At 50.9% G+C, this 21,254-nt stretch overlaps 4 protein-coding genes across 4 annotated transcripts in view; 2 read left to right on the top strand and 2 right to left on the bottom strand.

Annotated features, from left to right (window-relative positions):
• ETH_00024560 (CAM kinase, CDPK family, putative) overlaps positions 1-2,789 on the top strand; it is a gene marked incomplete at both ends in the record, with an annotated part of 3,280 nt that extends 491 nt beyond the window's left edge. The window contains 6 exons of the mRNA XM_013375243.1: positions 59-619; positions 754-916; positions 1,146-1,463; positions 1,626-1,773; positions 1,994-2,087; positions 2,453-2,789. Coding sequence (XP_013230697.1) covers positions 59-619; positions 754-916; positions 1,146-1,463; positions 1,626-1,773; positions 1,994-2,087; positions 2,453-2,789 — 1,621 coding nt within the window. The remainder of the gene's footprint in view (positions 1-58; positions 620-753; positions 917-1,145; positions 1,464-1,625; positions 1,774-1,993; positions 2,088-2,452) is intronic.
• Positions 2,790-4,420: 1,631 nt separating this feature from the next.
• On the bottom strand, positions 4,421-6,981 carry ETH_00024565 (ferredoxin NADP+ oxidoreductase, putative; the record flags this gene model as incomplete). Its single annotated transcript, XM_013375244.1, has 8 exons — positions 4,421-4,618; positions 4,851-5,011; positions 5,214-5,339; positions 5,625-5,739; positions 5,878-6,244; positions 6,435-6,521; positions 6,621-6,727; positions 6,922-6,981. The coding sequence occupies 8 exons, from the start codon at positions 6,979-6,981 to the stop codon at positions 4,421-4,423; spliced, it is 1,221 nt and encodes a 406-aa protein (XP_013230698.1).
• Positions 6,982-14,700: 7,719 nt separating this feature from the next.
• ETH_00024570 (uncharacterized protein) lies at positions 14,701-17,211 on the top strand (the record flags this gene model as incomplete). Its single annotated transcript, XM_013375245.1, has 7 exons — positions 14,701-14,713; positions 14,847-15,041; positions 15,158-15,226; positions 15,359-15,402; positions 15,527-15,769; positions 15,900-16,548; positions 16,706-17,211. The coding sequence occupies 7 exons, from the start codon at positions 14,701-14,703 to the stop codon at positions 17,209-17,211; spliced, it is 1,719 nt and encodes a 572-aa protein (XP_013230699.1).
• A 2,297-nt stretch (positions 17,212-19,508) lies between these two features.
• On the bottom strand, positions 19,509-20,978 carry ETH_00024575 (uncharacterized protein; the record flags this gene model as incomplete). Its single annotated transcript, XM_013375246.1, has 1 exon — positions 19,509-20,978. The coding sequence occupies one exon, from the start codon at positions 20,976-20,978 to the stop codon at positions 19,509-19,511; it is 1,470 nt and encodes a 489-aa protein (XP_013230700.1).
• Between the last annotated feature and the right edge of the window lie 276 nt (positions 20,979-21,254).

Here is a 21,254-nt window from a genome sequence, read left to right on the forward strand (position 1 = left end):
ATGCCGCCTACTTCGCCCCCAGAGAGCCTTGCCCCTGCGCCCAGTGCGAGGCTTGCAGCGGCGGGGGCTGCAGGCTAAGGGCTAAGGGGCCCCCCTCGGAGGAGGCCCCTGGGCGGCATGGGGGGCCCCTGGGGGAGGCCTACGAAGCTGCTGCGAAGGCCGCGCACGTGGCTGCGCATGCAGCAGCACAGGCTGCGGCGCATGCAGCTGTGCTGCAGCGGCAGGCAGAAGAGGCTTACTGGTCCCGAAAGGCCACTCCGGAAGTGGGGTTTAGTGTGTACCCGGACCTCGACAGAGACATTCATCTGGACTACAACTTGTACTGCGCAGACCTCGGAGACAGAGACGGAGAGTCCTCCGTGGCTGCTGGAGTTTCCTCGCAAGAAACTGCAGCCCCAATGGCCGTCGACGGGGCCCCCAGCGGGGGCCCCCCGCCAGGTGACCCCAAGCCTTGCAAGGGCTCGCAGGCCCACCTCGTGCTGGGGGAGGGCCGCTACGGCAAAGTCGTGTTGGCGGAGAACAGACGCACCCACGAAATGGTGGCCGTCAAAATGCTGGACAAGAGGCGCGCCCTTGCAGACGAGGCCTGGGACTGCAGGCAGGAGCTCGAGATCCACAGGTAAACTCCAGCAGCAACTGAAATGCTGCATTACTTTGGCCTAAAATCCCGGAAATTGAGTCAAGAGCCCCCGCACTCGAGCGGGAGAGTTGCGGATCTGTGCAAATTGTGCGCTGCTGCTGCTGCTGCTGCAGACGCCTCCCGCGGCACCCCCACGTGGTCTCTGTCCTCGATGTCTACGAGGATCGCAAAAGCCTCTTCATCCTCATGGAGTTGTGCGACCGAAACTCTCTTGTCGACAGAGTCGTAGCAGACGGAGCCTTCTCTGAAGAGCATGCCAAGATCATCTTTGCCCAGGTGAGAATACGAAGTTGTTTCTTGTTGTGCTTATTCATTAGTTTGATTCCTACCGCACTCGCCCACTTTTTCATCTTCTCTGGTGATTCTTAATGTTGTTGCTCCGTCACCTGTCAGTGTTAGTGTAAGGTGGTGGCACAAAAGAGGTATACTTGGATTGCTTGAATGTGGATAGAGCCACTAAAACGGGGCACTGACGTGGGGATAATGCTGTGGTTTGCTGCTGCAGCTGGTCTCTGGAGTCATGCACTGCCACGTCAACAACATCGTGCACAGGGATCTGAAACCGGAAAATATATTGTTTTCGCGAGAGCTGCGGGGCGGTGGCTGCAGCTGTTCCGGGGCTTCCGACTGTTGGCGAGTCCCGCCTCTGTCGCCTTCCGCTTCCCCTTATCCGTCATTCCCCTCCCGATACGACGAGCAGGGCTCCCCTGGCCAAAACTCTTCTGGAGGGTCCAACTTTATTGTCAAAATCACAGACTTTGGGTCCGCCTGCTACGCCGTGCCCGGCGAGCTCAGCGGCACCGCGTGCGGAACAATTCATTACGTAAGATGACTGCATTATTTGCACTTTGCTTCCTTTGCTCTTTGCTGCCTACTCCCAGTTTTTGCATGTAATGTGAATGCTTCTACTGTGCGCAGAAAGAAGCGTGCGGACAGTTGCTGGTGGCACTCATATTTGTAGGGTCTTCTAGTGTGATGTATGCAGCTGGCCCCTGAGGTGCTATCTGGTAATTACTACGATGGTTTTCTGAGTGACGTATGGAGCCTCGGCGTCATCCTCTACATCACGGTGTCCGCAACGCCTCCTTTTTTCGGCGAGTCTGTCGGGGAAGTAGTTCAAAGAATTGTAGCAGGTGGGTCTCCCTGTTTCGTTCCCGTAGATAGGCTGGGCGCCTTGCTGAATGTCTGGTAGAGGGAGGGCAGAAGGCAGGTCTAAAGTGATGCAAAACGGGGGTTTTAGTGCATATCCTTGATCCATAAAGTGCATAAGCGTATGCAGCGGTTTGGAAAATGGGTTCTTGGGCTTAGGGGTTTAAGGCACAAGGTTTATCTCGTGGACCATGTTCTGCGCAGGCTCCTACTCGATGAGCGGCTACCAGTGGCGACACGTCTCGGACGAATGCAAAGACATCATCCGGCGTTTGCTAACTGTCGATCCACGCTGCAGGTTTGTTTTCTGTTTATCCTCTTTGCCGAGTTTGCACATCTTGCCTCTTTAACTATTCTGCGCATTCGCCTGCTCAGTTTGCCGTCAGTTTTTTCCTTTCCCGAAGTGCAATTGTTTCACTATTCGTTGTTTCGTTTATCTCGAATTATTTGTATTTTCTATTGTTTTGCTTTTCTTTTCTTGGTGTTGTGTGCCCCGTTCCATTTGCTTCCGTCTGTCTCCATGCTTGTGTTCGCTATACGAATGCAGAGAGCATACTGGAGCCGATTAAAAATTTCAAGTTGTGAAATGGCTTAGCAAGACTTATGTTGGTGTAGGGTTTAGGGGCCAGGGCATAGTTAATATTGGACTTTGTTTTTCTTCAGGATGTCTTTAAATGAGACAATATCCCACCCCTGGTTTGTACGGATCATGGGGGGCTTGGGATGCTTCCCAACAACTCTTGGCTGCATGCGCTGCTCCGCTAGAAGTGTGCTCTACGCAGAGGCGGGGGATGAAAGGCGTTCGTTGGAGGTGGATTATGAGAGCTCGTTCTGCTGCAGCAACTGCAGTGGCTGCAGCAACTGTCATCAAGACGGCTGCGATGCCCCAGAGCTAATTGCAGCTTCACCATTCGAGCTGTCATGCTGTGCGCCTACATCGGGCCCACCCCTGTGGGCCCTTCCGCACGCGTGCGGGTTTGCTCATTGGAATAGAAATTAGGTGCCTTGTGCTGAGCTTTAGCAGCGGCATTGGCTAAGACGGGCTGAAGCCGCTGTTTCCTGAGGACAGTGGTGGTGTTTGTCTCCCAACGAAAGTGCTGCAGGCAACTATTCAGTTCCGGCTTACCTGATGTGGAAGGCGGGACTGCCGAATCCTTTCAATTGCATGCACACATGCAAGCAGTGATGCGTGGGTGAGGGCATGCACAGAGAGGGTTCAGCCACGGGCGTGGGCTGGTCATGTGCCCCTCGGCCTGAGCGGCGGTGCCTGTCTCCTCAGGGGGCCAATATGAATCGTGGCTGCCGCATGTGCAGACGAGAAGAATGCTGAACTGCTGATGGTATGGTAGTCGCGATGGATGCAGGCCCATATGCGCATCCCCTAAGCCTTTTACATCTTTTGCGGCCTTAGGGGCGCTGTCCGTCCCTGGCTTAGTCCAACAAGCGACGCCGTGTGTGGTAGTGAGATATCAGTTTGTGGTTGCGAGCTTCTAGCGCAGAGCCTGTCATTTGAGAAGCATCTGCCTTCCCCTCTGCGCCCTTCACTGTAATTAGACAGGGGCAACCTCGCTATCCCGCATGGCGAACAGGCCGCAGCCCCCCCCTGCGCCCTTCGTTCCTCCGTGTTGTTTGCTGACCCGAAAGCGGTGCGGTTAGACATTCGTTGGTCTCTGGTGGAGCTTGTTTCTTGGTGTGGCTAAGCGTTGTTGCTCAAGTGGAATGAGGTTACCTGCCTTACGCACACCGCTCCAGGCGAGCAGCAGCTCCCCCCTTCCGGGTTGCCGCTGCATTTACGCATGCCCACGCGAGACGCAGCAGCAATTCAAGTGTAGTATCCTACAGGCACGTTGTAGCAACTGCCCGGAAGTTTCTGGGGAGGAGAAAGGGGCAGAAACGCATGCTCTTTGGTCACCGGCAGCACCGCCCTTCTGCCGATTTGGTCCTTTCCCCGTTACTGCTTGTTTGTTTGTCTTGGCGCTTTGTCAATACACCTATGGAGAGCCGTGTTTGTGCTTAAGATGAGTGCATGCGCCTCCCCAGTGCTCAATGCAGTAGCCCAGCCAGATGCGTATCTAGACAGACTCAGACACTGAGTTAGCCTTGCAGCTGGTATGACAGTGACGAGCTGGCCAGTTGACCGTATCGGGCAGGGAGAGCAGGGAAGTGCGGCTATCTAGCGAGCGGCCGGCCGCGCAGCACCATTCGCTAAGGAAAACTTTGTGGGGCCCCACACTTTTACTACACTGCGGGTGTGGGAGGCAGCGGCCAAGGGATGCTACGTCCCATCCTTCCTAGCCGAAGGAGTGAAAATACCATCACTTCAAATATTCGAACCGGCATTGTTCCAGCACCTGACCAAATGAATGCAGGAAGAACTGACTTTCGCCCAACCCAGGAAAGTGATACAAATGAGCACTGTAGGCGTCCTCGGCAAGAGGTTAAGCCGTTGTCTGTATGCGGCCTCGACTTGTTTATTCAGGGCTATAGCAAAGCGAGGCAGCTGCAGCGCGGATCAGTCCTTCCTAGCAAACGCAAACAGACCTAAATGCCCAGCTTGCGGTCCCTGAATGAGCTGGCCGCCCACACCCCTTTGCGCTGGCGGGGGCTTCTGAACTACATTGTGGTCCGCTCTCAATAAACTTCGGCTCTCCACCTCTTCGATGCAATAAGGCTCTTAAAGAAAGAGCTGAAATCCACGTTGTTATTCTGCGCTGCAGCCTGAAGGGCAGCCTTGATGGGAGGAAGCATATCCTTTCGCCCGCAGACGTACATCAGTGCTCCCTCTTCAAACAGGCGCAGTAGCTCGTCGCCATCAGCCTCCATTAGATGCTGCAAAAGTAAGTACATGTACACACTGCATATCAACATTGTAAATAAGGCGGAAAGAAAGCATCAAGGCAGAGCCTCTCCACAGGAACCTTGGGGGCCAGTGGAACCCTGAAGCTTAAGCTGTGGGCTCAATTGCCATCTTGGTATCCAATGGATAAATACAGAGGATGCTGCGGCCGTTTCTGCTTAAGTCCCCCGTCGATATCACTATCTGCCGTACATGTGTGCATACCTGTACGTACAGTCGGCCGCCATCTGGGGCCTTCATTTCCCTGGAATACGCAAAGCGCAGCTGCAGCTGCGAAGGAGGCAGCAGCTGTTGCAGCGCCTCCCACTCGCGGGCGTACGGGGTAGAGGCCGCCTTTGCAGCTCCAATGTAGGCAACTACAGGACCTGCAGCGGCAACCCAGACACACTCAGAGGCGCATAACCTGGTCCACACTCGCCCAGAGCCTTGAAGCGCAACGCCCAGCTAGCTAGCTACCTCTGCACCCAGCCACGCAGCTAGCGCTACACCCAGTGCCTAGCAGGCAGGGAGAAACAGCAGCGCAAATGCATGCTCAGCTCAACACCAGCCAGCCAGCCAAAGACGAACCATTGCGCCTTTCTGCAAATACCCTCCGTAGGAAGCTGCGCAAAGGAGCAGCGCCTGTTCCCGTGCATGCAAATATGAGAGGGGCGTCGCGGTCCTCAGGCAACAGCAGCGAAGCCCCTACTGGCCCTGAGCAAAAAGGGGTTCTCCGCAGCAGACCAACGCTTAAAGGGGGAAAGCAGCGAAGGCCAGGGGGCAGTGTAGCAGGCTGCTGCTCCTGCAGGGCTGTTCAGCATGCATAGAAAGAAGAGGCTGCAAGGGTCACTCTTGAATTTCTTGGCGTGTGATGGTCCACCCGAAAAGTGGCCATGATAAGAAGAGCGGCAGCGACACCCCCGCCCAAACTAAAGTTGTTTTCTTTAATAAAGTAGATATGGTAGAGGATAATGAATTTAGAATTAGTGGAATTAGTACCGGCGACTTCAAATTCTGTGCCAATGGGGGCCGTGCACAACAAAGAGGAGCACAGGCCATCTTTGCAGGGGTCAAAGCGGCCGTCAGGCGCCCTGTAGCGGTGGCGCTTCACGCACTGCAGCAAGACAAGAAGCAAACTGTTTCCAATGAGGCTCCAGCAGCAAGCAGTTCAACCGAAAAGCAACAGGAGGCGCCCTGAGGGGCAGACCACGAAAGAAATGAAGTGGTTCCCACCAAAACGCTTGTGACGCACCAAAGAGAAGGAGTGCTGCAGGCCTTTGTCCGGACACAGCGGCGAAGAAGCCACGCTGTACAGACGCGGCTTCGGGGGAGGGGCCCCACTCTGGACTTGCCCCTCTCGCTGGTCCTTGAGGTTGACAAATGAGACGCTTTGTCCTTCGAGGTAGCGAAAGGGCCCTTGGGTCTTCCCAGAGAGCGCTGAGGGGTCATAGGAAAACACCAAGTGGTACACTTCGTCCCCGGGCTCCGCCTCGCTCCCCGAAGCTCCTCTGCACTCCATGGGACTCGCAAGGGGACCCCCTACCTCCCCGTACGCCGTGTACACCGCCGCGGGCTCGCGGTGCTCCAGGTGGACTTTGAGGGGCGCAGAGCGGGAGAATCTGTAGGCAGCACCTGCGCAGCGCAGCCCGTGGCCCCCTCCCTGCTGCTGCAGCTATAACAAGTGACTGCGACTGTTTGTTTTGTCAGGGCTTCTATTTCTTCTGTCTGCGTCATGCAGCATTTCTAAAACTTGTACGCAGACACAAGAACACGCGGCTTCAGCCTGAAGTGCGGGCGCACGAGTCTTACAGGTTGAAGGGGGCGTTTGCGGGGCCCCCAGAGGCCCTAATTTGAGTTCGAGTGTAGCCATTAGGCAGCTCCTCTGCCGCTCTAAGCCTGCAGCAGGAAGCGCATGCGGCTGTTTTGGGCTAGCCCCAACAAAAAAGAAATAGTTCCGACACAGACAAGAAAACAAAACTTGCAGATGCAACTCACCTCAAGGGAATCTGACCAAATCCCGCGGCTGGTGCACTCGGCGAGGCGAACTTGAAGCCAACGCAGTGCTCCGCCGCAAATGTGAGGGCTGCAAGGGCGCAAATGCCCTGCAGCAGCAGCAGCAGAAGCACTTAAAAGCGCTGCGAATTCCGGCAGCAGCAGCAACGGCAACCCGAGTTTGCGTCACAACACGATGGCAAAAGCCACTGTTTTGTGACGCAGACTCAAGGGCCCGTGGGCGAAAAGATCCAGTGCATGCTCTGGACTCAAAGCCGCAATGTTTCGCAAGTACAGAACTTACCAAGAAGCTGATGCGAAAGTGTGCAAGAAGTATGTGGGGGGCCTTCTGCCTCTCTTCCATCGGGCTTTTGAAAAGGCTGCCTAGGGGCCCTTCGCTGTGCAGTGCGCGTGTTTAAATGCTCCAGTAGTTCAAATGTAAAGCAAGTTCAAATACTTTCGTTCTTATTCTCTTGAACCTACGCCGTAATCCCGACGGGCCGGGCGCTGCTGCTGGAAACAACGCGGCGGCGAACCGTCGTGGCTGTGAAACTCGTCAGCTGCCGTCCCTGAGGCCGTGTTGATATATCCGCATTTGCGCCACCAAGCCCACCAGTCAGAGGCTGGGGGTTCGCGGCGAAGATCTAAGGTTCGACGGGAGGTTTGGGGGCTTAAGCCGTCACCTCGTTCCCAGGATGTTATCCACTACTGTGTTGCCAGTCCGACGTGTCTGCTTGTTTGGCAAGGTCCAAAATATCCACGCCTGTAGTTCAAGGCGAGAAAAAGTGATTTGTTGCACTGGGTCTCTTCCGTAGCAAAGAAGCTTCAGGTCTCTTCCCAACGGTCAAAAGCTCACGCATAGCAGGGAGGGAAGCCACCAAAGACGTGCAGTTCGGCTTAGCAGCTTAAAGATTGTCAACGGTTAAGTGGAGTGTGAGACAACAACTGGCGTTCTTGAGGAATTCCGCATTTGGGGCCTGTACAGGGCCCCACGACTTCTAGGCGAGACTCTTTTCGAGAAAAAGGGCCACGATATCGTTTCATTTATTCAGGCACTTTAGTTGCATGAAGATCTGTCCAAGTGGACTTGATGCCAATTAAAATGCATAGTTTCAGCCTGTTCTTCGTTCATTTGTAGGGTGCTGCATGTGACTAGTCAAGTGTCGGCGGCGAGCCGAGCCCACGACTATCAGAGAAACATTGAACTCTACGTACAGGTTACGCTACTGTCTCAATTCCTTATGCAGTTGTTTGTTCCATTGTGTTATTGTTGGGCAGGCTTTTTATTTTGAGCACACAGCACATGCATGTGACTAGTCAAGCGTCGGCCATGAGCCGAGCCCACAGCTATTAGGGAAACATTGAACTCTACTTACATGATACGCTACTATCTCAATTCCTTATGCAGTTGTGTGTTCCATTCTTCTGCTGTTGGGCAGGGTTTTTATTTTGAGTATACAACGACTCCACTTTGCAAGCCCAGGGGTAGCATGTGTGTGGGAAGATGCAACTGTGAAGACTGAGAAAGAACAATTGACACCAGCAGTGCTTGGAGCATGGAGAAGGTAGATCCTTGAGAAACGTTTTTCAGGTAGTGAGTCGTTGCTGGCGCAGAGGCGCTCACAGGGCGACAAAGGTGTAAACTGGCTGATAGGCGGCAGGGCATTGCTATATGAATCTAAGTAACAGCATCCCATCGGCGCGCTGTGGGTGCAAAGGGATTGCTCATTGAGCGAGGCGGCACATGCGTCTCCATCCCTAAAAGCCTGTTTCTTGAGGAAAATTCTCAGTAAAAGGGATACCCCACGTGTTTCGTTCCTGCGGGCCCGCTTCTTCCCGTTGAGCGCTGCCTTGTCCAATAATTACATGTATCTTCATTCCCACTGATCTATTTCTCTGCGCTGGGCACTTAGTCTAACAGAGCGGAATGCAGCGCCAGGAACTAAGCTATCGCAGTACTACTCCAACCAGAGAGCCCGAGCCAGTGTTCTGTACTGCAGGCGCTTCTTTGCGCTTAGTGAAGGGAGCCAAAGTTTTTCAGGAAATGGGCATACTGAGCAAAAGACAGTTTAACTCAAAGTCATTACAGTTCACCCTAACCACAGGCAACACGTTTTAGTACCTGCAAATGCAAATGTTTGCTCCACAGGGAGCTCTGAGAGGCCTACGCCTATTGCATTCCAGCAAGCCAAAAGAGACATAAAAAGCACATCAAGACGCTCCGAAGGTACTACTCACAAATACCCCAGTAGTGAGACTTGAGCGATGGTTCAATATGACATCAGATGCGAAATTTGAGCGATGGCTGGATTGAGAACCTGCTAGTTAGTGATAGGAATGTACTGTACAGCGGGCTTTACTTTCAGGTTAGGCTGTAATGCCCTGAAGTCCACTTTTCAAACAATACTAGTCACAAATGCGAACAAGGGTAGGAGTACAGATGAAAGAGTTATTAAAGCAAGCGTGAACGAAGTCGAACCAGCCCCCTGCCGGGTTGTAAAAAGCTAACTCATGTACTTCCTTACCGAAATTTAGCAAGCGGGCTGCTCTACAGCGTCGGAAGAAGGCATTTTCACCAGACAAGGAAACGCCAGACTTGCATAAATATAGTTATACATTCACTATAGACTCCATGTACCGATATTGAGGATGAAAAGACACCTTGGCTCACTCCTGTTAACCGACTTACATCATTCGACCAAAAACTCTCAATAAATGAGGGGCAGTGCATATTTAGTGAGTCGATCAACGAGTGACAGGGTTGTCATGCTGCCTTCAGTGACTCCATACCCGCCGAGCTTAGGCTTCCTCCAAAGTTGTCGCACAAAAATCTTGTCTTTTGAGTAGCAGAAGCCTGAAAAGAGCAGCTATGTTCGGCATGTCACTTAAAGAGCTCGGATTAAGAGGGCGCAAAATAGCCAAGTTGTCTCCCCAGGACTGGACAGAATACACGTCCTGGCCCACCTGGGCCCCAGACTCATGGTAAGAACACGTGATAAGAGTCCCAGCAAGTTAAACATGCGAAAGGCAAATAGGTTTCAGAAAGATAAACGCTCGTTAATTGCTTCTGAGTTCAAAGTGCCCGCAGAGCAGATAGAATTAAAGGTGTAAGTGATTACGAAGTACTTTCTCACATCAGGTTTGCAAGCAGTTTTCCGTGAAGTTTGTACGGCAGATCAAGCCTGGGTTGCAGCGTGCTAACAGATTGCTGGATGTGCCCTTGACCTGTGAAATGAGTCACTAGTGTTAGCTGTCGGAGCTACATAGAACACAGGATGCTTCAGAGATGACTGGGTGAGTGTACCAAAATTTGCCTTGGCAGCTCCGTTATGGTTTTTGCAACGCATAACTTGCTGCCTTTGCACACATCGGATAGGGCGCTGTATGTCATGGGCCTCAGAGGGCCGCTCCATTACTGTGCGTTGTTATCCATATATGACAAAGTATAGAATTTTTCGACATGCTTACATTTGCCCAAATTCTGCAAATGCTACAAACGCTTAGGAAAGGAACACCTGTACAGCAACGATCTGAAGGCAGAGCGCAGGGCGCAAGCAAAAAAAAAGAGAAGGGAAGCTTCGAAATGCTGAAACAGCAGGGTGAAGCTAAGCAAGGGGTGACTATGGTATTTTAAGGAACTGAGCAAATATATAAAACGCTCTCTGCACATGTTGACGTCCATTTCCTCTGTATGGTCCAAAGGGCCAGAGGCCCTGACGGTCTATTGCGGGCGTAGGCTGACGGTAATTATAGCTTTTGAAAATGGTTTTAAATATAGAAGTGCCTGCAGTCAGCCATGATGGCTCGAAGATTCCTGAAAGAGGGTCTAAATCAATGAGCAGCTAGGGCCCTACTAACCCCGCCTATCAGGAAAATAGAGGCGGAGCCAGCATCTCACTTCTACAAAGAGAATGTTGAAGTATATTAACCTCACAAATATATAGTGGCTTGGCATCGTATTAGGTATATTAGGACAGGCACTTTGACAGCGGCCACTATTTGACTCGATTTTAAAGCAGATGGCACGTAACACTGGAACTGCTTATAGTCTTTCGAAGAGAGTGCTTAACTGGCTCGTTTGCTTACGGCCTCAGCAAAGACGTTGGGTCGCTTTGAGGAACTATTTCTTTGAGGCCAATGTCCAATTTTCTATTGCTTCTTCGGCAAACATACCTGGCTTTCGCTGTGACTTTCTCCTCTTCTAAGAAGCACGCGGTATATTTCCCAAAGGTGCTCACACAGAGTTCGTTCACGTGGAGCCTGTGGCTAGCAACTGGAACTACACATCAATGTAAGAGACTTCTGACTTTTCAAATATGTTGCTGAAATTGTCTGTAGGAATTGAGTGAATCATGTGTTTCCTAATTCGCGGACAGTTAAGTAAATGCTCTGACAAAACCGTCTAGAGATGGTAGCTAGGGGGCGTGGCTGGTTGTTCCAGGGAGCAGTTTGTTCATATTTTGAGCTGATGGCATTTTACTATTAAGATTTAGTTGCTATCTCGTAAAGTTGATTGCTGTGGGATTACGAGTTTTGTCGCATTTGCACAACCCCTGTGCCAAGAGCAGTTGGTGCGCAGCACTGCAGTGTTTTGCAGAGCCAACCTAAGCAGCTTGCGAAGAGAACAAAAAATATATACCACCAAATAAATCAGACGAACACGTCTAGTTGTGCGACAGATCAGGCTTACTCTGCAGCTAACTCAAGTTCTGGGGGCTGGCCCTCATTGATGCAGCCGACGCTCATGCGCACACTCGAAAAAACGAGAATTCTTTCCTTCTAAGAACTTGGAACTGTAGAAAAGTAATGTTTCATGTTTTTAAGTGTACGATCCGGTGCTTTCATTGGAGAAAAAGGCAGAAAAACACCAATGTGATCCGCGAGGGAATAAATGTCGGAGGTGGGCTGAACAAGCGGACGGGCAAAGGATGAACGATACAATCCCAAACCATTGGACAATCACAGTTACAAGTCTCGAGAATAATACAATAAAACTGTGACTACTGAAAACAAGTAGGCCCTTCAATCTATGACGGCCTGGACAAGCTAAGTCTTCCAATCTTGTTTTCGAAATCCCTCTTGCCTCAACCAAGTCCAGCAATCAAGGCACTGAAAATTCTCCTGCTTTGAATACCTCAGCCTTCAGAGCCAGTTTTTCCTTCAATGGTTAGTGGGGACTGAGAGGTTTAGCTTATAGTACGACGCTGAGGGTGCCGCAAGTCCAACGACGCACAATAAACCTATCGAAGGATCGCCCTAGGCTAAGCCACATGCTTTGTCTCGAGCAGCAGCTCGAGACAAAGCATGTGGCCTAGTCCATATCAAACGAAAAGTCGTGAAAGACATTCAGGTGGGGATGGAAGCATGGCTTGTCGCTGTTGCGTCTATGGGCGCAGTATGCGCAGATTTTTACAGCCTGCAGACCCAGCGCATCAACGCCAAGAAATAGAACCCCCAGGAGTAACTGACTCGATCGCCAACTTTCCACATGGAAGCTCAGAAGTTGACAATAAGCCTGCAGCTAATGACCCTGCCACGTTTCTCTTTGGACCCCCAGGAGACGAGAAGGGGGAGTTACCCACAACTAAAGAGCAAAGGCAGACGGAAGCAGCTAACGCAGCTGTCACTGCCGTTGTCCCACTTATGGCAGGGGTCGTCGCAACATCTGTTGCCGCTGCAGCTTTGAGTGCTGCATGCCCTCTCCTCCTAGGTGCAGCCGGAACCCACTCCTTAGCAGCAGTGGCCACGGGAACTTTCTTTGCGGCTCTTTCAGGCTTGGCAGCCTCAGCTTATTCGAGCGTCCACCTCTGTAGACAAGAGGGTAATCCTTGAATTCATAAGATCGGAATTTTGAGTCTGTCCACAATGTAGTAACATAAAGGCATTCTCATGTGCCAACTTTGCCCTTTCTGGCCCTTCTTGCCAACGCTGCAAACGCGTATAGTTCAAAGCTGACTGAAGGAAACTGGTCTTTTAAGGCTTGCGCTGATAAGATTAAAAGCTCCAGTATGAGGACTTGTAACCAAGTCGCGTGCTGCTGCAAGAGCCCGAAGTGGCGCCAGATCGATGGAAGCTGCCCTTCACGACCACTTAATTTTGTTTAGAATCAGCAAAGTGCTGCGCATTGCAGTCAGCGAAGTGCTGCACGCACTACAGCATACAATTCGCCGTAAGGCTAGAGCCTCCCGGCCGGTGATACTTCGGTTGCTGCTAGGGTGCGTTAGCGTCTCTGAGCCCAGTATAACTGTATTCTTGGAGGCTTGCCTCTTTGCGTGGAGCGTTTTCATACTGCATCCTTTTTAGGTAATATGACGGCGCAGCTGCCAAGACGGATGGGCCCAGTCTTCGTAGTGCACCACTAACGAACTCAGTGCCTAGTTTACACCTATTGACTCATCTTCCCAAGCAGCATCTGCTACCCAAGAGCTTGAGATGTTGCTTTGGCAGCTTTACTTTGGCTAACTCTTGAAGAGGCGTCGCCGTCTAAAGTTAAAGCGCACAGAGCAGCCTGCACTCACTGCTTCCATTCACGTTTGTGCTATACTGTCCTTCTTTGCCCCACTCACCGAGCTTATTGCTCCTTATCTTGCAATATGCGCTGCTCCTTAGCTCCAACAGGTGCAGCAAAAGCTGGAACTTGACGTTGCATTCATGCCGCTTGTAGACAACTCTTATTAGTAAGCCCTGCAAAGGGCTTACTAATAAGAGCACTTCTGTTTCCCATTCAATTGGGGGAGTGGAGTCTAGCGTTAAACTGCATGTGCGCGCTAATCAATGCGCATTTACCGCTTTGAGCTCAGTGCTACTGTCTGGCCCTGTGGCTTCAAGCATGCAGCCGTTTAGTCAGCCTGGCAGTGTTTTTTCCTTCATTGAGACGATGGAACTGCCATCATGGACATTCGAGTGCACCCAGCGTCTTCACTGCTTTTTATTGGGTCTCCTAGGGTGACAAGGATGCAACTCGTTGGTTCTATACCGCACCTCTGCCAGCCGGCTGTTTGCGAAAGAGCAAGCCGCGCTCTTCAGGCTACTCGGTGTGTTCAATGTGGTCCTTAAGAGAAGCGCCAATCGTGGTCTGGCATGAGTTACAGTCATAGCTTTCGCCTTCTTCGTAAAAACTACGGGGCCACATAAAAGCTGCGGGCGGATTTCAACCAGTGCAAAGTACAGAAACACCCAATGGAGACAAAGCACGAACTTGAAATCGTGCAAACCACACGGACGCAGGGGCAAAACAGGGGTTCCCTGTCAGTTTCACCTCTGCTGACAGTAGTTTTCTGACAAAGAAGATTTGAATGAAATTGTGAATGGATGTGGGAATATCTGGGGAAAGAGGAACGACAACACTGTTCGCTGTGCGGTCCGGCCACGCCTTGTCCAGTGGAACAACCGACCAGCCCATCGTGGCTTCTCTGGGGTGAAATATTTTTCGTTTCACATTTTTGTAGCATTTCAATGTTTAAATCGTCCTTTGTAATTGTTTGGCCTTAGAATAGGATAGCCGTAGCCACTATAGCCCAACCAGCAGATCTGGAAAAATGGCACGTTGCCGACGGAACTGTTTACTTCTGTTCTCTCTGCTATTAGCATTAATCGCTCTTGTTTCAAAAACTGAATCGACAGCCCGCGCTTCCTTGTTGACAGGTGAGCCAGACCGACAGAAGTGCGGATAAAGGCGTTCTCTTTTTCACTGCTTGCAGTTAATCACCGCTGGCAAAACTTTCAGACACTATCTATCGAGAATACGCTATCCAGCATCGTTGCTTGCTTTAAATTAATTTGTAGAGACGGACGTCCTCCGGACAACGGGAAGCTCACCCGAAGGTCAAGGCCAACCAAGACGCCTTTGGGCCACTCGTGCGTGGGAAAGAGTCTCACAGCCTGTACGTCAAGCCGCACTGCTAAAACATTCCAGCTAGTATAACATTATCGCTGCCTAATGTTCGATCCTTTTCAGCGCCGTAGTTACGCTGTGGGCGATCTATGGCCGGCTGCGCTCGTGCACATGTTGTGGTGTCGCAGATTCGAAGAGCCCTGCAGTCCTTGAAAAGTGCCTTCTCTAGGCGTTCAAAAGCAGAAGCAGATGAGAGACTGCAGTCCGCTGAGGCTATTGCCATGAGTAGGGCCACTAATTGCTGCTTAGCTCCCACGTTTGCTCTGTGTGCTGGTTCAGTAACCAAAGCTTCCGTACTAAACGCAGTGCACAATTTGGGTGAGTGTGGTACTCAGGACACTTTGACTGTTTCAACCTAACCACCCCCGAAGCAAAGGCTGGGAACGCCATTAGTACGGTTTGTGAAAATCTGGAAGAAGACACTTCTCGACGCAACTGCTCGTTGTATGCACTTATAATCGCTGAACAGCTCAGGAAGGTTGGAGAATGCATGTCGAAAACGGTCCCTAGTGATACTGAGCAGAGAATAGGTGAGTGTGCCTCAATTTTTGGCTAGTCAGCAGCGGCAAAAGGGACTAGGGAAATAGAGAAATTTGCCGCGTGGAAGTCAAGGAAAATAGATTGATGCTGTCGTTTGCTTCTTCAGAATGCTTGAAACTGTATCGTCTTTTTTTAGTTCACCCATTCCTGCGTGAAACAGTAACAGGCGCTTCAGGTAAGCTCACAGTGCTGCTCAGATCCCCTCCACCGCTGCCCCTGGTGTGTCTCACATCAACTTTAAGCGCACATGAAGAATTCGGCGGAAACACAGCTGGCATTTCTTGTGCTCCTGGTATGCGTAACGCAGCGGAAGAATACAAGGATGCGGAACGCTGGTTCAACGGCCTCGAAGTATGCCCTTCTTATTTACCTTTGCTACGAAACAGCGCCATTAAATATAGAAAGGCTTCACTCAGCCTATTCCTTATTAATTCCCATGTTGCAATGCTTCAGTATGGCTTGGTTTGCTGCACAGTTCTCGAGTGGACCCCCCGATATTCCGCTGATTCCTGGGGGAGACTCGTTGAGCCAGGCGTTTGCAAGGCTGAACTGGAGCGCCGTCGGCACTGCAGATAACCAACACATTCGTTTAGTACACTTGTTGAAGAGCAGCAGCCTAGGCCTGCGAAGCACAAGAAATGGAATAAAAAGGGTCTGGAACAGAATGAAAAGGAGACAGCCTACAAAGGCAGATGCTGCCAGACCAGAAGCTGTAGATGTAAGTTGTCACGCACGGGATACTTGCTGCAAAGGCGCCAGCTGCATCGATTGCAAACTGGAATGGTCATTCTTTAACACTTCCCGAACAACACTTGGGCTTCACTTTTGCTCTGTATTCCTTGCCGCAGCTCCTTACTCGAGGATACGAGCTGTTCGTTAACATCCCTCCGCACGCTGACCCCGTTGCAGTCCGGTTGACAACTACAATGCTGGCTGACGGGGTGTCATGCCCAGCAGGCAGCTCTTCTGGGATTCCTGAAAAAATTGTGTGGGGCAGGAGGAGGCCTGTCAAAACGGCGCAGGTTATCGAAGCTGCCATCTTGATAGCTGTTGAAAGGCTCTTTGATGCCAGCGACTGCGTCAGTTTCGAGAGAAATGGTGACCAAGCGGACATGACTTGCAGGCTACTTGAGAAGTACGATCAGTACATGCAAGCTGGAAGGCCTAAGGCGACGGAGATTGGCTTCTCAGGGAGGCTCCAAAATATCAAAAGCCTTGACTTAAGCTCTTCTCCTGCCAGTGATGAAGAAACTAACAGCAGCAGCACAGGCCCATCGCCACCTGAAATGAAAGCAGTTGAAAGGCCCAGTAGCTCACTTAATGAGAATGAGGGGATGAGCGCTCTTCAGGAGCTTCAAATGGTTTCACAGGAGCTTCGAGAGGAGCAGCCTGAACAACTAGCAGAAATACCCCTGGAAGAATCAACTGGGAGAACGGGCCGTATACTCATGTATACTCAAAATGCAGCTGCTTCGGCTGTTGCTATTTCCCGATTGAGTACGTGCACTATAGTCAGAAAGCGTGGAGCTCAGCAGCCTTTCCATGGTGGCATTTGGCTCCTTGGAGCATTCTGGTGAAATAAATTTGCAAGTGACTTGCCAATGCCATTAGGTGACGTCTGCTTCTCACGATCGTTGTTTTATTGTCCTTTCAGGCTTGAAGTCAAGCACTGTTACCATGCGCATAGTGACGTTATGCTTGCGAAGCTCATTTTTCACGCGGCAGGCCGTGCGACTTTTGTTGGCCTTCATGGGTAGAGAGCTAGTCCCACAAGAAGGACTCTCAATTTTTCTCCGGAAAACAAACAACGGGAAGCGTTACTTGGGAATGTACCTGAAGGCACTTGTGGAGCTTAGCACAGGAAGCAAAAGCTTCGGCAAACTCTCAGCTGCAGTGGCTGGTACAGCAGCTGATGAGGAAAGACGCGTTATTCGCAAGCAAGAGCAACTCAGCGCGTCATTCTTACAGGTTGCAGCTGAACCTGCAAACCAAGGAAAAACTACATTGACCTTGACGGTCGCAACGGCAGTCTTGTTAACCCTTCTGTTTGTGGCGTTCAGTGCTACTTTTTCATCTGTTGTGGTGGCCATGGCTCTTCTTCTAGTTTTTCTCCTACTCGCAAAAAATCTTGTGAACACGTTCAATGCATTGGGGTCATAAACAGCTGTAGAGAAGACAAAAAGGGGAGGGAAAAGAGAGTCACTAACCGGTGTTATTGAGTGATTTGATATCATGAATCGGCAAAGCTTCGGCTTTCAAGAGCAACTGTATAGGCAGCAATCGGCCTGGCCGGAAATGTCCCCACAAGGACACCCTCACCAAACAGGAGACCCTGGTGGGAGAAGGTCAAAGCTTCTCAAGTCGTCTTCATTTGCCTTTTTGTGCTGCGGGTTTTGACACTCGTTTCACCTAACTTTCATCGCAGGCTGATTTGTTAGGCCTTCCGCGCACGCCTGCTGCTCCACAGCAAGTGATTTGCTTGCATCGCGAATTGTTTTAAAGAGGAACTGTTAAAGGGGAGCTGCTCTTATTCACCAGGCTCCAAAGTTTTCTTGTAAGCACCCGCAAATGTTCTGCCGAGAGCTTGAAATATGTTGAAAGATATGCAATCTAATGACAAATTGTCAATATGTTGAAAGATATGCAATCTAATGACAAATTGTCAATAATTAACAAACTTCCGCAGGTCTGAAGCCTGAAAGTGCATTTAACGTAAACTGCATTCCTATACGCAGATTAACCTCTGCGCTGGTGTCAGTTTCCTACTTGTGGTTGTCGCTTCGTCAGAACTCAGCCCTTGATAATTTCTGTCTAATTTCCTGCAAGACGTGCGGACAGTTGCTGCAGTGGCTTCGACGTTCTACGCTTCTTTTTTGCCGTTCAACTGGGCTCAGCTGCTTGCAAGCCACGCATCAGAACACAACGCAGCACGTAACTGGACACACTCCATAAGCCTATTCATTCACAATCCGCTCAGCAATGCACGTGTGGGGGGAGTCTGCGTATTCAGGCAGTCTGCGTATTCAGGCAGTGAGTTCTGCAGTTCCCCACTTTGCGCTTGCAGCAGCGACATGCTGTACGCCAGAACATGCATGCCACATGCACTAAGAAATGAATGCTCCTGTATCCTGCCGAGCGGTAGGGAGCTTGTTGTTGTCGCCTCCATCACTAATGCAGAAGAGCGCTCTGAAATCTTTCCCAAGCTAGAAAAACACTGAAAATATTAAAAACTACTTGACCGCACAAGTGGCGGCAGACGCTTGAATTTGAAAAAAAACATAATAATCAGTCTTGGGTCTACTGCTTTATATTCGAGTGTGTCAGTGCGAAATGCAAGTGACACTGCACGCTGAGACAACAGAACACCCCCATACCCACAACATCGCTGACACTAGCACAAATATTGCTGGTATTGTTCGCCACGGCCTGGGTTCGGCAAACATAATGCCAAATTAATTTACGTCACCACAGAACTACAACTTGCGTTGCTCGCAGTCACCCGCCGCTAGAACGTTCTCTAATCAACAAAAAAGCGCTGCGTAGAGCGTACATTGCCTCAGTGGAAGTTGAAACCATATATTGGCTTGCTTTATAAACGAGCTGGTTGGAAACGCCTTCAGTTAACAACTTGAATCGCAAACCTGTGCAGATAAACCCAAGCCGCCCATCGAGGCGGGGAGCCAGCTGCAAGCAACAAGAATACTGTGCTCGCAATTCCTTCTGTCTGTTCCCTTCAATCCCAACTGCTTCCCGAACTAGGTCCAAACGGTGTGCCCCATCCGTTACAGAACTTCCGGGCCATCAGCTGCAACTTATGCCTCTGCCGAGCTGAAAGGAACTGAAGGAAGCAACGCCGCCGTGTAGCCGCTCTTGAAAGGAAAGGACTTGAAGGCGCTGTGCCAACTCGCCGCAGCCATTGACAAAGTTTCCCCTTCGTAGCGCTCATAATAAGTAAAACACTTACGCCCCCACTACAACGGATAGCACGAACAGGAACAGCTACACCTGCTGAAAAACGTACACTGATCCCGACAGCTATCTACACGGACGGCCCATCATATACCGAAATTCTGAGACGAAACTCATACATGATAAAAGTGTACTGGATCAACGCTAGCCCTCATGCATAGTGAAAACAAAACCGCACGACGGGCCTTTGTGCGACGCCACTTCGCGACGCGGGACCTTCGGAGCCTATTACCAAGATGTTCGCGGCAAAAACGCTGAGGGAACTTTGTCCTAGAATATTGGGCGCAAGCGCTTAACATGGAGCTGCAACAAGCTGGCAGTGATCCGAAGGTGCAGAGGGTCAATTACTCATAATCTCTGACAAAGCGACGCTACCCGCTGTGCGGCATGCGCTTTGTCCCCTTGAGATTCCACCATGGCTTCGTCCACACAAGTAGCACGTGAACTGCAACAATATTTTTCCAAGAAGGAAAGCTTCCCAGTTCGCACTAAATAACGTCGGCTATCCAGGTCTCCTTCTTTTTCTTCAACAAGTTGTCTCGAACTATGTTTCGACTCTGTTTGTGTTTGCGGTCGACTTGTTGCAAGAGGTTCAAAAATTCCGCAGGTGTCTTCTGGTCAATGCTGGTGGCCAGAAGGTCTATCGCCTCCAACCGGTTCGTCACAGCATCGCTCACGAAACGACACGCGTTTTTACTGCACGCCTCTCTCTGGATTGGAGTCTTCATATCGAACAGTTTCTTTCCAACTCTAATCGCAGCACAAGTTGCACCTTGAAGGGACGCAACCTCTTCAATGCTCTTGAATGCAGAAGAAGTTAGCACAGACGCCACATTTGACATGATATTCTCTGTTTCTGATCCCCATCGCTTTGTGAGCCCCAGTAAACCCTCAAGTAGGACCTTCTCATATGTCAGGAGTGCTTTATACGTGTGGAGTGCATCTTGCACTTGACGCTGTGCTTGCCCATCCTGATCACCAGACGCGGCTCTCGCCTGAGCCTGTCCAAGTGCCTGTAGAGCGTCATTTTGTCGCTTTTTGATCCTCTCAACGTCACTACCAACCTCGAGAAGAGCCAGTTTCGCTCGCAGCTCCCGGGAATCTAGGTCGAACTTCGTGTTTGGGACGCGGCTAGCCTCCATGGCAACCGTCGTCAGCGTCCTCCCCACTCTCTCGTGCAAACCACTGAAGCGTCTATTCACTGCATCCACATCAGCTTCCTTCCTCTGTTCCACAGGGCCTGCGCTTGTGTATCGCTTTGCTATCTCGCGTGCTACGTTAAACGCATCCGCCGAACGGATTTGCACCGGCACAAATTCCATTCTGTCCTCTGAAGCTGGAGTGCTCGGGCGATCCTCTCGCCATTCCATCTGTACCGGGACAATTAAGGGCTCCGCAAACACTGCAACGTGATTTACAGGCGTCTCCTTTTGGATATGGCCTACCCAAGCTTTCGGCACTTTACCGTACTCTGTTGCAAAGGCCCCGGGCTGCTCCAACACAAATGGTACAGTTTGTGGCCTGAGATGAGTGCTTCCCTCAAAATAGAACATATCCCCTGCCATAAAAGGAGCTGGCGTTATTACAGATCTGGACGGCAATCCAGCCACAACTGTGACCTTATTCTCCAGATCTGCAATGAAGCCTCCGCCTTCACTTAACCCGTTCCCTTCCCGTCCGCCCGAACCCGACTTGTCCAAGGAAATTTTCGAAAGTTTAGGCATGCAGATCTTTGCTGCCATTGAAGCAAACAAGACAACCGCCACAAGCCACAGAGACAATGTTCGGCTACGCCTTTGGGTGGGCTTGGGGCTACGAACGGGCCTGCCATTGGGCGTCCCTTCATTTCCGTACGATTGTTTTGGGATTGAGAAATCATCAACCACTGCCCCTTCAAAAGATTCCGACCATTTCGCCTCGCGCTCCCCTAACCCAGGTAGGGTCTTTTTCCCAGTCATCTTGGAGAAGGCAGGGAGAATCTTCTCCAGCTTCGCCTATTGCCCGAATGCACGAAGAAAAGCGAATCAACAAAGGATTCTAACTAGCTGTATCCATGATTAGTGTAGCGTAAGAGGCTGCCGCCGAAGTTCGAATGATCGCTCACAATCATCTCACGGGGCTTCATGCGACTCCGCAGCATCACTTGCAAGCTCGGGAGATACGGGAAGTTCAAGATTCTAAATATTCGGTCTTTCATCACTTGGCATACAACATGAAGCTTCGGCAGCTGGGAG

Source organism: Eimeria tenella, genomic scaffold, assembly GCF_000499545.2.
Source record: "Eimeria tenella Houghton genomic scaffold, Eth_scaff26, whole genome shotgun sequence".
Lineage (NCBI taxonomy): Eukaryota > Apicomplexa > Conoidasida > Eucoccidiorida > Eimeriidae > Eimeria > Eimeria tenella.